Source organism: Hyperoodon ampullatus, assembly GCF_949752795.1.
Source record: "Hyperoodon ampullatus genome assembly, chromosome: 11".
Lineage (NCBI taxonomy): Eukaryota > Metazoa > Chordata > Mammalia > Artiodactyla > Ziphiidae > Hyperoodon > Hyperoodon ampullatus.
In genome coordinates, this window is record NC_136924.1 from 100,306,683 (window position 1) to 100,322,022 (window position 15,340).

The following is a 15,340-nucleotide window of genomic DNA, read 5'->3' on the forward strand; positions in this document are numbered from 1 at the left end:
TGAATATATACATTAATTGCTAAAACTGAAATGAATGTTACATGCTACAGAAAATAAGAGTAGTTATCAAGACAATCAGGTAGACTGTATATTAAAATATAACAATTAAATATCACTTAATGGGAGGTAGAATATTATAATTCATTTGGCTCGTGATCACTGTCCTCTGATTGTTTTGAGAATAGCTTAACTTTTCACAATTTCTTTAAAATAAGTTTTTGTAATTCAGCAGTAATGTATAAGAGAGTCAGCAAGTGATCTAGATTTTCCTTCTTTTTTTTTTTTCAATTTTTTTTTTTTTTTTTTTTGCGTTATGCGGGCCTCTCACTGTTGTGGCCTCTCCCGTTGCGGAGCACAGGCTCCAGACGCGCAGACCCAGCGGCCATGGCTCACGGGCCCAGCCGCTCCGCGGCATGTGGGATCTTCCCGGACCGGGGCACGAACCTGTGTCCCCTGCATCGGCAGGCGGACTCCCAACCACTGCGCCACCAGGGAAGCCCTTCCTTCATTTTTTGAATAAAGTTTCCTTAAATGAAGAACATTTAAGAATATATGGTAAACAATATTTTTTTAAAAACATATATTGGGGAACCCTATTGTAAGTAAATAGAAAACCAAACAAGCTGAAAACTCTTCCCACTGTAAAATACCAGACATTCTGAAAATTTTGATGAGAGGAACTACAGAAACCTATCCTTTTAAATGCATAGCTGAGCTTATAAGGCTGTCAGGATAATTTCCAAGGTCTGAAAACTAAGAAGAAACTAGAAACGAGAGTAGGAAAAGCATGAATTGACACTAGGGTTTTTCTTGGGACAATTGCCAATCTTGTTAACTAAGACGCGTGGTTTTACTGTCTCCCAAGGATAGATGAAGTCTTAAGCCCGAGCAGGTATTGGAACTGAGATCCAATAAACTTGTTCTTTAAAAGGGAACAAAACCTTTAATATTATAAAGACAGATGAGAAAATTTCAGTTTCTGAGTCAGGGAAAAGACAGTTTTTCCCAAGTCAGCTGAAAAAAGTTTACCCTGAGAATACATAATCAGGGACCTGTATTCATAAAAGTATGAGATTCAAATTTGAACTGATTACATGCAGGCATCACCAAGACTAAGTAATATCCCTGCAGCACCAGGCATAAATAAACTCAGAGCCTGTCCACAGCAGTACACCCACAACTGAGGATATTCCAACAGACAAATCACAGTTTAAGATAACCATATTATCCACTGTTGTTAATCATGTGAGGAAACAAACCACCATGAATGAATGTCAGCAGCCAAAACACTAGGCAAAAAATTAGATCCCCAGTAACTCAGATAAAAGTGTTATTGAATTGAGCCCCTAAAGCACATTATTTTAAAAGAATTAAAGGATTAAAAACTAAAACCACAGAAACATCAAGATGGTATTGGAGGGGGCAGTGAATGACTGATTTGATAAAGATCCAAAAAGAGCTTCAAGAAATGAAAATGTATTGCAATTAAAAACTAAGTAACAAGTGCCGCTTTCCTCAGTCATCTGGCCCCAGATACTTGGACTTGTCCTTTGGCCCTTTGGCCGTCTGTTCTCTGGGAAGGGAACGGTTTAGGAAGATAGACCAAGATGAAACAGCTATGGATCTGAGTCTCAGTGGACAGGGTATGTGACTTGTGGATGGTTGCAGCTTCAGGTTAGGAGTGGGAATAAAAGTGATATTGGGCCGTGAAAGTGGGCTTTTATAGAACTTTGAGAGAAGGCAATCTTGCAGTGATGATTTGGAGATGGAAATAATTTTGGAGATGAACCCTGAGAGGGAGGAAATTCCAAGGAGGATGCTGGGAAAACTTGTCTGTTCATGAAGCAGGGATGGGGTGGAGGTTGGTGGGGATCATTGCAAATTGAGCCACCAGTTATCATTTCTCATTCAAAACCCCATGTGTGGGGTTACCACTGAGTGGGGACAAATCCCTCCCCCAGGCACTGGGCCTAGAGAAGTGGCAGGAGAATTCCTTCTCCACTGAAGTCCTTAGTTAGTGCCCAACTTTTTTTCTTTTTCTTGTTTTCCCCCTTTTTCCCACCTTGCTTTGTTTTTGATGCTAGCTGGGAAAGTAGGGACTGAAGTAGTGACTGAATTCCCTTTATCAAACCCTCTGGTGGGTACTTTTGGTGACAGACTGACTGCTTGACCTCGTTTTATTTTCTGTACAGATGTCCAAATGTAGTCTGACTCACCAGTATACCCAGCCCTTGAAGACTTGTATGGCTAGTTGCAAGTGTCTAGTTTGTGTTCATCTCTTATTTCTGGAGCAGGGACTGAGACCTTGCCACATGTCCTTTGCATCTCTGCCTCTTTTAGACTTTAAAGTTTGATTAATTAAAAAAATTTTTTTAAGGTAATAAGCAGGTTAGATGTGATAATAACTTGAGAGAATTCATGAACAAGAAGGTAGATCTGAGAACACTGCCCAGAAGGCAGCAGAGAGAAAGAAACGGAAAATGAGAGAGAAGTTAAAAGATATGAAGGATTGAGTAAGGTTTCACACACACACACCCTTACACATAACACATACAGACATACATAGAAAAACTTAGAAGAGAATGGAGAATGGAAGGAGGCAGTAATCAAAAAGGTAATCGTTGAGAATTTTCCTGATGCGAAGACAAATACCTGAAACTTTGGGCTTAAAAAGCACAATTAGCCCCATTATGTATAAAATAAACCTTAGATGCATGGTAGTGAATGAGTAGAGCACAGTTTTTTTTAAAAGTCTTCAGAGTAACCAGAGAGAAAATACAGAGGAGGACAAAGTCCTACAAAGGAGGACACGGATACTGAGGGCTACAGTAGATGCCAGAGTACCATGAAACAGTATCTTGGAAGTGCTGAAAGAGAACCAACCTAGAATTCTACATCCAGCTAAACTATCACTCAAGAGTGAGAGCAATTAAGAAAGTGTGGTATTAGCGCAGGACTAGACAGACCATGGAATAGAGTGTAGAATCCAGAGACAGAACTGTACTTCTGTGGAAAGGATGGATTGTTCGTTAAATGGTATTGGGGCCATTGGTTGACACAGAACAGAAATAACAGTCAGCCCTTCTTTTACCCAACCAAATAAATTCCTCAACAATTCCCAGATGTGGCAAACAAAACAAATTTATATTTTAAAAAGGAAAAGAAAAATATTTATGACCTTAGTGTCTGGAAAAATTACTGAAGACATAAAATCCACCTACCACAAAGTAAAAGATAGATGAATTGAAATACAGTGAAATAAAAACATCTGTAAATCAAGACATCATAAACAAGGTGAACATACAAACCACAAATTGAGAAAAGGTATTTGTAACTCATAAAACCAATAAAGGATTAGCATCCATAATCTATTAAGAACTGCTACAAGTAAGATAAAGCATCAGTTCCTTGCAGAAGAGGGGTCTTAAGTAGTCTGCAAAGAAAACAAAGTTTCTTACACTTTTTGGTGACTCTGAAAATGTAAATTAAACTATAGAACATGACTTACACCCATCAAATTGACAAAAGTTAATCTCTGATAATACCAGTTGCTAGTGACCATGTACTGCAGTGGGAACCTTCATACAAAGTTGTTGGGAAACTCAGTTGGTACAGTCCCTTTGAAAAGCAATTTGTTGATACCTGTGAAGACTGAAGATGCCTATTCCCTATGCACTTCTACCGCTAGCTATATATCCTAATAGGTGTACTTTCTCTTTTTTGTGTGCCCCAGAAGGCTAGTGAAGGCTAGAAAATGTTTTGTTTTAAGTCCATATAGTAAAATACATAGGATTATATTGGAAACAAATTATATTAAAATAGTTACCAAAACTTTTAAATTTGTGATATAGTATGCATTATTAGTGTATATTAATAAGATCTACTGGAAGATCTAATAGCTATCATAATTTCAAAGTAATGCCTAGTGTGGTATTTTGAGATAATCTGCAACCACTGTTACGTGATATGAAAATACCTAGGTCTGTTGGTGACAAATCACAGGTACTGCTGAATGCTATTAGGTACATACATTCACTCAAGGAAATATTAAGTTTCAATTCAAGGTTAGTGAAAAATAAAGATATATTTGTTTTCACACATGTTCACAAACCTGCCTTAAAGGGGTTTATAGACTCCAAGATAAGAGCCTGCATCCTAGAGATTAACACTGCAAAACCTTTGCCATATTGTAATAGCAAAAAAAATGGGGAAGCGCCTAAAGATTGATCAGTAGGAGATTATATATAAATTGTGGTGTATTCAGACAGTGGATAGCTGCATAGCAGTGATAATGAATGGAGTTACAGTAATATGGTAGATATCTTGTAACGTCTCCTTGTACCATCATGGATGAGCTCAAACAATGTTGAGTGGAAAATAGCCACCTTCCAAATAGTACATGCTCTATAACTTCTTTTTATGAAATCTTAACATTTCACCTAAAGTGTAAAAACCCATATGGGAATGGTATATCTGATCGGGGTAGTAGTTGTTATTCAAGGGTGAGGAGTAGTGATGGGAAAGGCCATCTAGTTACATAGGAAGGTTTAAATTACATCTTTAATGTTTAATTAATTAACTGTATCATAGACACATTACGTTATTGTATGCCTGGACTATTTCGTTAAAATACGTATTATGTGCTTTGATAGAATATTATATGACAGTTTCAATTTTAATTTACAGGACAGTACAGAGCTTGTGTGTATGGGACTCTGTTAAGGGAAGAACAACAGATTAAGTGCTTTTCTCCAGTTATCTCAGATAAGAAATGAATTAACCTATGAAGTGCTAGGCACTTTAAATAAATCTACCTAGTAGACTAAATTAAATTAAATCTACCTAGTAGATTATTTAATTCTTACAAGAGTCCTATGAGGTGAAGGTATACCCAGTCATCCCTCAATATCCTGGGGGGGCGGTGGGAATTGGTTCGAGGACCCCACCCTCCACCCCTGTGGGTGCTCAAGTCCCTTTTATAAAATGGTACAGTATTTGCATATCTTCCCATATACTTTTAAATCATCTCTACAGGTTTTGCTTTTTGGAATTTTCTGATCCCCCAACACCCCCCGCCCCCCACCGCCCATTTTTGATTTGCAGTTGGCTGAATCTGGGTATGCGAACTCATGAATACGGAGGACTTGACTTTATTCATGAAGGAAATTTTAGTTGAAGCAAAGACGGAATTTATTTTTAGATCTCACCACTTCCAAAACCCATACTTGTTCCATTATTAAATTGCATATCTCTGTCAATAGGTGACTTATTTTGGAAGTGGTAAATTAACTGCACCTGAAAAATATGTATCTGAAGCACACATTAACAGTAAAGATACTAAAATAATCTCAAGCATGACTTTATTTTATTAAGTTATTTATTTATTTTTTGGCTGCGTTAGGTCTCCGTTGCTGCATGTAGGCTTTCTCTAGCTGTGGTGAGCAAGGGCTGCTCTTCATTGTGGTGCCCGGGCTTCTCAGGGCTTCTCATTGCGGTGGCTTCTCTTGTTGCAGAGCACAGGCTCCAGGTGTGCGGGCTTCAGTAGTGGTGGCCTGCGGGCTAGTAGCTGTGGCACACAGGCTTAGTTGCTCCACAGCATGTGGGATCTTCCCGGACCAGGGCTCGAACCCGTGTCCCCTGCATTGCCAGGTGGATTCTTAACCACTACACCACCAGGGAAATCCCTCAAGCATGACTTTATAATCAAGAGTTTTCTTAAATAACACTTTAGCCTGTTCTCACACTCATATAACAGGCTGATGAGATTATTAATTATTAGTAACTTCAGTGTTAGGATGTTTTATTTTAACAGTATTGGTCATTATAATTTAGTACATGTTTAGCATCTAAGTGTAACTATGTGACTTGGAGTTTTATTATCTTAAAAGCATATTCTGTTTGTTTTTTCTTTGTTTTTGTTTTAGGTGCACAGCAAAGTGATTCAGTTATACATATACATGTATCTATTCTTTTTCAAATTCTTTTCCCTTTTAGGTTATTACACAATATTGAGCAAGAGTTCCCTGTGCTGTACAGTAGGTCCTTGTTGATTATCTGTCTTAAATATAGTAGTGTGTACATGTCAATCCCAAACTCCCAATCTTGAACTGTATTCTGTCTTGCTTTTTGATTTTAGGATCGAAAGTTAACAAAGTCTGAGAGGCAGAGATTTAAAGAAGAGGCTGAAATGTTAAAGGGTCTTCAGCATCCCAATATTGTCCGATTCTATGATTCCTGGGAATCCACAGTAAAGGGAAAGAAGTGCATCGTTTTGGTGACTGAACTTATGACATCTGGAACACTTAAAACGTAAGTTCATCAATATTGTAAAAGCTGACCAAGAAGTATGAGAGAACTTGAATTTTCTTATTTCCGGCCTTATCAGTTCTTCTGTTGTTGCCCAGTATACTAAGGAGGGAATGAAGAGTTGCTCCAAATGTTAGTATATGAGCACATTTTCCTGCCCACAAGGTCCTCTGGTGTATAAAGTGGTTTGATAATTATGTATTGGTAAGTATTTAAATGAGAAGTTGTTGCAGAATAAACCTAGTTGCTTTAAGTTATGGTGATTGGCATTTCTAAAATTGAGTGGCTAAGAGATCAGAAATCAAATGACAAGGTAGCCCTCTAGTGGTTAAAGTGAAATTGAAGCTTATTGACAAGCTTTACCCATTTATTTTATCACCTCATATTGGGCAGTTTTTGCTACAACTATGCACATATTGTATCAAATGCAAGTTGTATTGTGACATTTATCACTAGATAATTTCATTTCCCAAAGCATCAGAAATTGAAGCCAGAACATCTAGACCTATCATCCCTTTCAGGAATATGGATAGGTTAAATGCAGAAATTCCCTGTATGCCTTTGGAGCCCCATGTCTCTTAGAGTATCTATTTGTACTCAGGGAGGAAAGTAGAGTAACTTTTATGGTGTAAATTTTTTGTGGAAGAATTGGATTGTGAAAAATTGTCTCTGTAGTGTGTATTTATTCTTTATAACCTTCTGTAGTTAATGCTACTGAGCTGATTAATCCCAGATCTTTGAAACATAGTCTTGTATTTCCTGGATGTAGAAAATCCTGGATGCTCTTGGATGCTCAAAATTAACATGTTGAAAAGACAACAGATTATTTCCCTCCTGCACATTCTAATTTTCCCATCCAACTTTTCTAATATTTATGGCAACATCTTTATCCTAGTCGTCCATGCTTCTTGTTATTCACATGCCTGTTTCTTTTCCTAGACTGTGTTCCCTAGCATTATGCCTGAAACTTGATAAACATTTGAATGAATTAAGGAAAATTCTGTGGTAGTAGTTGTTTATATAGCTGCATCTTGAGATTCTTTTTCTGGTTTGAATACTTAGTGGGTTGTCAGTAGTCTGTCAGTAGATAGAAATAAAGTTAGGTTTTAAAAAAAATTTTTGATGAAATTCATATAACAAAATTAACCTTTTTAAAGTGTACAATTCAGTGACATTTATTACATTTACAGTGTTGTGTAACCACATCTGTCAAGTTCGTAAACATTTTCATCACCTTAAAAGAACACCCCATACTCATTAAGCAGTTACTCCCCATTATCCTTCCCACGTAGTATATTTTCTCTTTAATTGCACATGATCTAAGTTTCTAACCATTTTTCTTTTAAGTTTAAAGTTCTTTTTTCCCCCATCATTATCTGTTTCAGTTTCTGAGCCTCAAAGCAAATGCAGCAAGAGGTAAAGTAGAAAGCACTAGACTTAGAGTAGGAGTCTGCTCTGTGCTCTGACTTTGACCAGCTGTGACTTAGGGCAAGTAGATCCCCTTCTCTGGCCCTCAGTTCTCCACGTGTAAAGTAAGTGGACTAGCTGATCTCTAGGATTTATAGATGGGCATTTTTTTTTTTACTCGGGTAAAAACATATACAATTTACCATCTTAATCATTTTTTAAAAATTTATTTTATTTATACTTATTTTTGGCTGTGTTGGGTCTTTGTTGCTGCGTGCGGACTTTCTCTAGTTGTGGCGAGTGAGGGCTACTCTTCTTTGCGGTGCGCAGGCTTCTCATCGCCGTGGCTTCTCTTGTTGCGGAGCACCAGCTCTAGGCGCGCGGGCTTCAGTAGCTGTGGCACGCAGGCTCAGTAGTTGTGGCACACGGGCTTAGTTGCTCCACAGCGTGTGGGATCATCCCAGACCAGGGCTCAAACCCGTGTCCCCTGCATTGGCAGGCGGATTCTTAACCACTGTGCCACCAGGGAAGCCCTTAATCATTTTTAAGTGTATAGTTTAGTTAAATATATTCATGTTGCTGTGTAGCCAATCTCGAGAATTCTTCATCTTGCAAAACTAAAACCCATTAAACAATGCCCCTTTCTTCCTTTGCCCCAGCCTTTGGCAACCACCAACTATTTTCTGTCTCTAAGGATTTATCTGATCAAGGTATTTCATATAAATGGAATATAAAATATGTGTTTGTGTTTGGCTACTTTCACTTACCATGCTTTCAAGGTTCATGTTGTAGCATGTATCAGTACTTCATTCCTTTTCATGACTAAATAATATTTCGTGAATATACCACAATTTGTTTATCCACTCACTTATAGATAGACATTTGGGCTGTTTCCACCATGAACATTTGTGTACAAGTGCTTATTTGAGTACCCGTTTTCATGCCTTTTAGATACATACATACCTTTGAGTAGAATTGCTGAGTCATATGGTAATTCTGTGTTTAACTTTTTGAGGAACCACCAAACTGTTTTCCACAATGGCTGAACCATTTTACATTCCCACTAGCAATGTATAAGGGTCCCAATTTTTCCATATTCTTGCCAACAGTTGGTTTTTTAATAGCCATCTTGCTGGCTGTGACATGGTATCTCATTTGATTTGCATTTCCCTAGAGAGTAGTGATGTTGAGCATCTTATCATGTGCATGTTATACATCTTTGGAGAAATGTCTATTCAACTCTCTGCCCACTTTGTCCATTTTTAAATTGGGTTGCTTGTCTTTTTGTTGAGTTGTAAGAGTTCTTTATATATTCTGTAAGCTAAACCCTTATCAGGTACATGATTTGCAAATATATTTTTCCCATTCTGTATATTCTTTTCACTCTTTAATGACGTCATGTGATGCACAAAGTTTTAAATTTTGATTAAGTCCAGTTTATCTGGTTTTTTTTCCCCTTGTTGCTTGTGCCTTTAGGGTTACATCTAAGAATCCATTGCCAAAACCAAGGTCATGCAGATTTACCCTAACTTTTCTTCTAAGAGTTTTATAGATTTAGCTCTTTTATTTAGATCGTTGCATTTTTTGAGTCAACATTTGTGTATGTGTGAGGTGTGGGATCCAACTCCATTCTGTTGCATGTGGATATCCAGTTGTCCCAGCACCATTTGTTGAAGAGACTATTCTTTCCCTGTTGAATGATCTTGACACTCCTGTCAAAAATCATTTAACCATAGATGCATGGGTTTATTTCTGGACCCTCCATACTATTCCACTGTTGTATGTATCTATACTTATGCTAGTACCACACTGTTTTAATACTACAAAACCTAGCTTTGTGATATGTTTTGAAATTGGAAAAACTGAGTTCTCCAATTTTGTTCTTCTTTTTCGATATTGTTTTGGCTATTTGGGGCCCCTTGTAATTCCATATGAACCTGAGGATTAGCTTTCCATTTCTGCAAAAAAGCTGTTAGAATTTTGATTGCATCTGTAGATATAATCAAATCTATCTGTAGATATATCGAATCTGTGGGTCACTTTGGCTGATATTGCCATCTTCACTATATTAAGTTTTCCAGTCCATGAACCCATCTCTCCATTTTATTTAGGTGTCCTTTAATTTCTTTCAACAGTGTTTTCTAGTTTTTAGTGTATAAATCTTTCACTTCCTTGGTTGAATTTATTCCTAAGTATTTTATTCTTTTGGATGCTGTTGCAAATGGAATTGTTTTCTTGCTTTCCTTTTCAGGTTGTTAATTGTTGGGGTGTACAACACAGCTCATTTGTGCATGTTGATCTTGTACTCTGGCAGTTTTGCTGAATTTGTTTATTAACTCTAGTTGTGTGTGCATGTCTGTATTCTTTAGAATTTTCTGTATATAGGATCTTGTTATCTGCAAATAGAGGGAGTTTTACTTCTTCCTTTCCAATTTGGGTACCTTTCTTTTTCTTGCCTAATTAATCTGGCTAGAGTTTCTAGTACAACACTGAAGAGCAGTGGTTATTCTTGTCTTATTCCCAGTCTTAATGGGAAAGCTTTCAGTGTTTCACCACTGTAGTATAGCTGTGGGTTTTTCATAAAATGCTCTTTATCATGTTGAATATATTCTCCACTATTCTTAGTTTGAGTTTTTTTTTTTTTATCATGGAAAGGTGTTGGATTTTGTCTGATGCCTTTTCTGCATGAATTGAAATGATCATGTTGTTTTCCCCTTTGTCCTATTAATGTGATACCTCACTCATGTAATCGAAACCGTTAAGATATAGAACATTTCCATCATCTCAATACATGCCCTTAAACCTCTTCCTAGCCAGCCCTTTCCAGTCAGCCCTTTCCTTACCCTCCAGAAGTAACTCTGTTTTTATATATATTTTTTAAACCATAAAACCAACTTTCACCATTAGTTTTCTTTAATTACCTCATATCCCACCCAGGTGAAGCAGAGTTTCATTTTTTAATTTATTTTTAAGATTTCGTATTAGTTTCTGTATTAGCTTTTTGGTTAAACTCCGTGTGTGTGTGTGTGTGTGTGTGTGTGTGTGTGTGTGTGTGTGTGTGTGTGCGCATTTGAAATATCTTTTTTAGTGGTTGCTTTAGATACTGCATTTATATCTTTAACTTTTCACAACATGCTTAGGGTTGTTACTGTACAATTTCATGTAAAATAAAGGAAACTTGCAAAAATATAGGCCCATGTATTTCTAGTACTTATACTTTATGCTATAATTTTCATATGTTACATTTATTGTTTAGATCCTGTAATACAATGTTATAAATTTTCCTTTAAGTAGTCATATGTGTAACATAAAGACAGTAATAGGAAAATGTAGTCTTTTATATTTACCATCAGTGCTCTTCATTTTTTCCCTGAATATTTCCAGATAAAATAGTATCAGAACTCAGTTCATCAGAAATCTCTGTCCTGTTCTTTTAGCATTAGCTGGGCTGCTTGGACTCTGCTACACATACACATTTCAGAGGTCAGCCAGAGATTTAGGCAGAGTGAATATACAGAATTTGGAGATCCCCTTCTATACCTCTTTTTTTTTTTTGCGGTATGCGGGCCTCTCACTGTTGTGGCCTCTCCCGTTGCGGAGCACAGGCTCCGGATGCGCAGGCTTAGCGACCATGGCTCATGGGCCTAGCTGCTCCGCGACATGTGGGATCTTCCCGGACCGGGGCACGAACCCGTGTCCCCTGCAGTGGCAGGCGGACTCTCAATCACTGCACCACCAGGGAAGCCCCGGCAGCCGGATTCTTAACCACTGCGCCACCAAGGAAGCCCCAGCAGCCGGATTCTTAACCACTGCACCACCAGGGAAGCCCCTGTACCTCCTTTCTGGGATTACACACCACCTGCACCCTCCAACCCCCCACCCTGCCTCCTTTACTTTCTAGATCTCTGCTGTCCAACAGAACTTTCTGTGGTGATGGAAATGTTCTGTAATCTGCACCATCCAAAATGGTAGCCACTTGCTACAATGTAGTTGTTGAGCACTTGAGATGTGACTAGTGCAACTGGGAAATCAAAATTTTTTATTTTAATTAATTCATTTAAATATGAATATTCTTGGACTTCCCTGGTGGTGCAGTGGTTGAGAGTCCGCCTGCCGATGCAGGGGACACGGGTTCATGCCCTGGTCCGGGAAGATCCCACATGCCGTGGAGCGGCTGGGCCCGTGAGCCCTGACCGCTGAGCCTGTGTGTCCAGAGCCTGTGCTCCGCGACGGGAGAGGCTCGCATACCGCAAAAAAAAAAAAAAAAAAAGAATATTCTTATTTTGTCTAGTGAGTATTGTATTGGACAGACTGCCATTGTAGAAAGTTCTGTTGAATAGCATTGTTCTAGACCCTGCGGTAATCTTCAAGTGTATCCTCGTATTCATTCCTCAGCCAGTAATGCTCCAGGTTTCAGTCCAGGTTTGAGCGACCCCCACAGACTAGTGCTTTCCCTTTTCCCTCGTGTGTACTCCCTTCCAGTTTATGCCTGATTTTGATTCCGCCAGAGCTTTCGAGTAGTTGTGTGTGTCTGTGTATTCACTAGAGTTCATAATTATATCTGCCTCCAATAAGAGTTGCTTCACCGTTACCAGAAGTCGAGCTCTGCCTCTTAACTTCTAAATCATTTTAGCAGTGATCTGATTTTAAGGAATTTATTTTTTGTGCTTTGTTATCAGAATTTGCTTGCCAACTACTTATTATCCTGTCCCCTTTAACCTTACTAAAAGTAGCACTAACCTAAGCTTACTGAATCTTAATATTCTGAACTTGATATTCCCATCTCAGATATGCTAGAATTTAATGGAATTCTTCAAAGCAATAAATGCATATCATTGATAACCTGTTTGGTGTACCTTGCCTTTTCTAGGTACCTGAAAAGGTTTAAGGTGATGAAGATCAAAGTTCTGAGAAGCTGGTGCCGTCAGATTCTTAAAGGACTTCAGTTTCTTCATACTCGAACTCCACCTATTATTCACCGGGATCTTAAGTGTGACAACATCTTTATCACTGGCCCTACAGGCTCAGTCAAGATTGGAGACCTAGGTCTGGCAACCCTGAAGCGGGCTTCTTTTGCCAAGAGTGTGATAGGTATGTTTCAGGTGTACCTTGCAGTCTCACTGGCTTTCTGACATTCCTTTTATTTAGAAACCTGACCTTGTCAGAGCTTTTATTATGTGAAATAAACCTTCAGAAATCCAGAGCTTGAACCCAGAAAGTGATGTGGAGTTCTCTGTTTCTTTGCCTCTAGAATCATCTTGAAGACCATTGTTGTTTTGTAAAGTTATATGAAGAGAAGTAAGGTGAACTTTGCTGACAAAACATTATGTAATAATTGTTAACCTTACTGAGTCATTTCTTTGATACTTAGTATCATATACTTACTTATATAACAGATAAAGTATGTTACTTTCCCCATAAAAGAAATTGAATTTATATGTAATTTAGTTTCTGAAGAAGTCTGTTGGGTATATGTATATTCAAAAATATCTACTTATTAAAACTTTATTTTAAACTGTGAAAATATGATGGTTGATTATCGGCTTTTTTCCTGCTCTTCAGAAGATACACCTGAAACAGTTTTCAGCCTCCGTACTATTGACATTTTGGGTTGGACAGCTCTTTGTTATAAGGACTGTCCTGCTCATTGTCAGATGATTCGGCAGCATCTCTGGTCCTGCCCGCTGGGTGCCAGTAGCCTGCCCCCTTGCCCACTTCTCCCCAGTCGTTACAACCAAAACTGTCTCTGGACTTTGCCAGGTGTCCCCTGTAGGGCAAATCGTCGTTCTTGAGAATCACCGATCTACACAACAAGTCTGTCCTTTCAGCCGTTAACTGTATGTTAGAGAGTTGCAGCTGGAAAAATAATTTAATGCTGATTATTTTACAAGCTTTCACTTTCTGAAGAGGGTATGACAATTTGAAAACTTGAAATCTTCACAAACACTCTGCTCTCCCAAAAGGTGACAACAATAACAACAACAAGAAAGCCATTCATTTTTAAGTGGGCTAGAATCCTGTGTTTTAATAAGAAAAACATTGAACACCAGTAATTTGCACATCCTTACAAAATAGTGTTCCTGGGAAAAGAGTTATTTAAAGACGAATTTCCTTTTTGCCCTCCTTATAGGAAACAGTTCTTTGATTGTCTTTGGCATCTTAATCTCTGTCCCAAGAGGGTTTTTTCTTCTTTTTTTGTTTAAACCGTAGTGTGCAAGCCTGTTCTTAGAAATGTCCCATAATTTGAGGTATTCGGGCTTAATTTCTTTGGAAACATTGGAAACCTGGTGTGTGGAATCATACACTCTATGCTCATAATTCAGTCTGAGAACTCAAGTGCAGACCGAATTACTTGTGTGTGTGTCTATAGGATGTGCCTCACTACACTTCTTACATCTGCAGTAGGTTTGTGTACTGCAGGGGGGGTGGTAAGTGTGTGAAGAAAAGGGCTCTGGTGAGTGGCCTTTATAGACAATTACAGTTTATTTTATCATTTTAAAAATGTATTGAATATCAGGTTTTTTTACTGAAAAGCCACCTTAAAAGTGAAACTGATCAGATGGAATGTTAATGGCAAGAGACTAGCTATTATATGAATGTTAACCTTACAGCTACCGTACAGTAGGGGGCAGACAAGTATTTTGATCTTTTTTAACCCATCATCCTATCTTACAGGTAGATGCCATTATATCTACTTTATTCCTTGGTAGTCTCTTACCTTTTCCTTCCGTTTGTTTTCAATATGAGTTTTATGCAAGGCTCTATTTTGACATTGTATAACACTAATCCATTTGAAACAGTAAATAAATAGACACTTGATCCTGTGCCAGTTTTTTTAAAGGAGTTGTAGTGTAAGATCTATAACATATTTGATGGAACAGACTAAGGTGATTTCTTGCCTCTCCCCCCACCACCTACCTACCTACCTTTCTTTCTTTTTCCTCCCTCACCTCTTACCCCCCTTCCACTTTCTTCTCTCTCACAGGTCAACCCCTCTGCTGTTGCCCTCCCCATGAATCGCAGCTTCTCCTCACACTGAGTCTGAATCATTCTTTTAATTTAAGGTACCCCAGAGTTCATGGCCCCTGAGATGTATGAGGAGAAATATGATGAATCCGTTGACGTTTATGCTTTTGGGATGTGCATGCTTGAGATGGCCACATCTGAATACCCTTACTCCGAGTGCCAAAATGCTGCGCAGATCTACCGTCGAGTGACCAGTGTAAGTCTTGTCCTAACTGACTGGTGATCTTAGGCCACATCTAAGAAGCTGTATAACATCAAACCATGCAAAAGGGAACAACACTAGAAAGCATCACATGGAGTTCACCCCTCATCTGTCTGTGTCTCATGTCTCCTCTTCTTATAAGGACTGGTCAGATTGAGTTGTGGCCACCCAACTCCAGGTTGACCTCATTCTAACTAATTATACCTGCAGTGATCCTATTTCCAAATAAGGTCACATTCTGAGAAACTGAAGATCAGAATTTTAACATATCTTTTGTGGGGGTGGGGGCAGGGGACGCAGTTCAACCCGTAACAGTTCATGGGTTCATCCAACAAATATTTAAGTCTCTATTATGTTCCAGACTTCTTTCTAGATCCTAGGTATTGAATATTATAGTTA

General features: G+C 38.4%; 1 protein-coding gene across 4 annotated transcripts in view; it reads left to right on the forward strand.

The window, feature by feature from the left end:
- WNK1 (WNK lysine deficient protein kinase 1) overlaps window positions 1-15,340 on the forward strand; it is a gene marked incomplete at both ends in the record, with an annotated part of 132,465 nt that overhangs the window by 55,308 nt on the left and 61,817 nt on the right. For all 4 annotated transcript variants that reach the window (XM_079714880.1, XM_079714881.1, XM_079714882.1 and 1 more), the window contains 3 exons: window positions 6,137-6,309; window positions 12,584-12,804; window positions 14,778-14,935. In XM_079714880.1, the coding sequence (XP_079571006.1) occupies window positions 6,137-6,309; window positions 12,584-12,804; window positions 14,778-14,935 (552 nt within the window). The remainder of the gene's footprint in view (window positions 1-6,136; window positions 6,310-12,583; window positions 12,805-14,777; window positions 14,936-15,340) is intronic.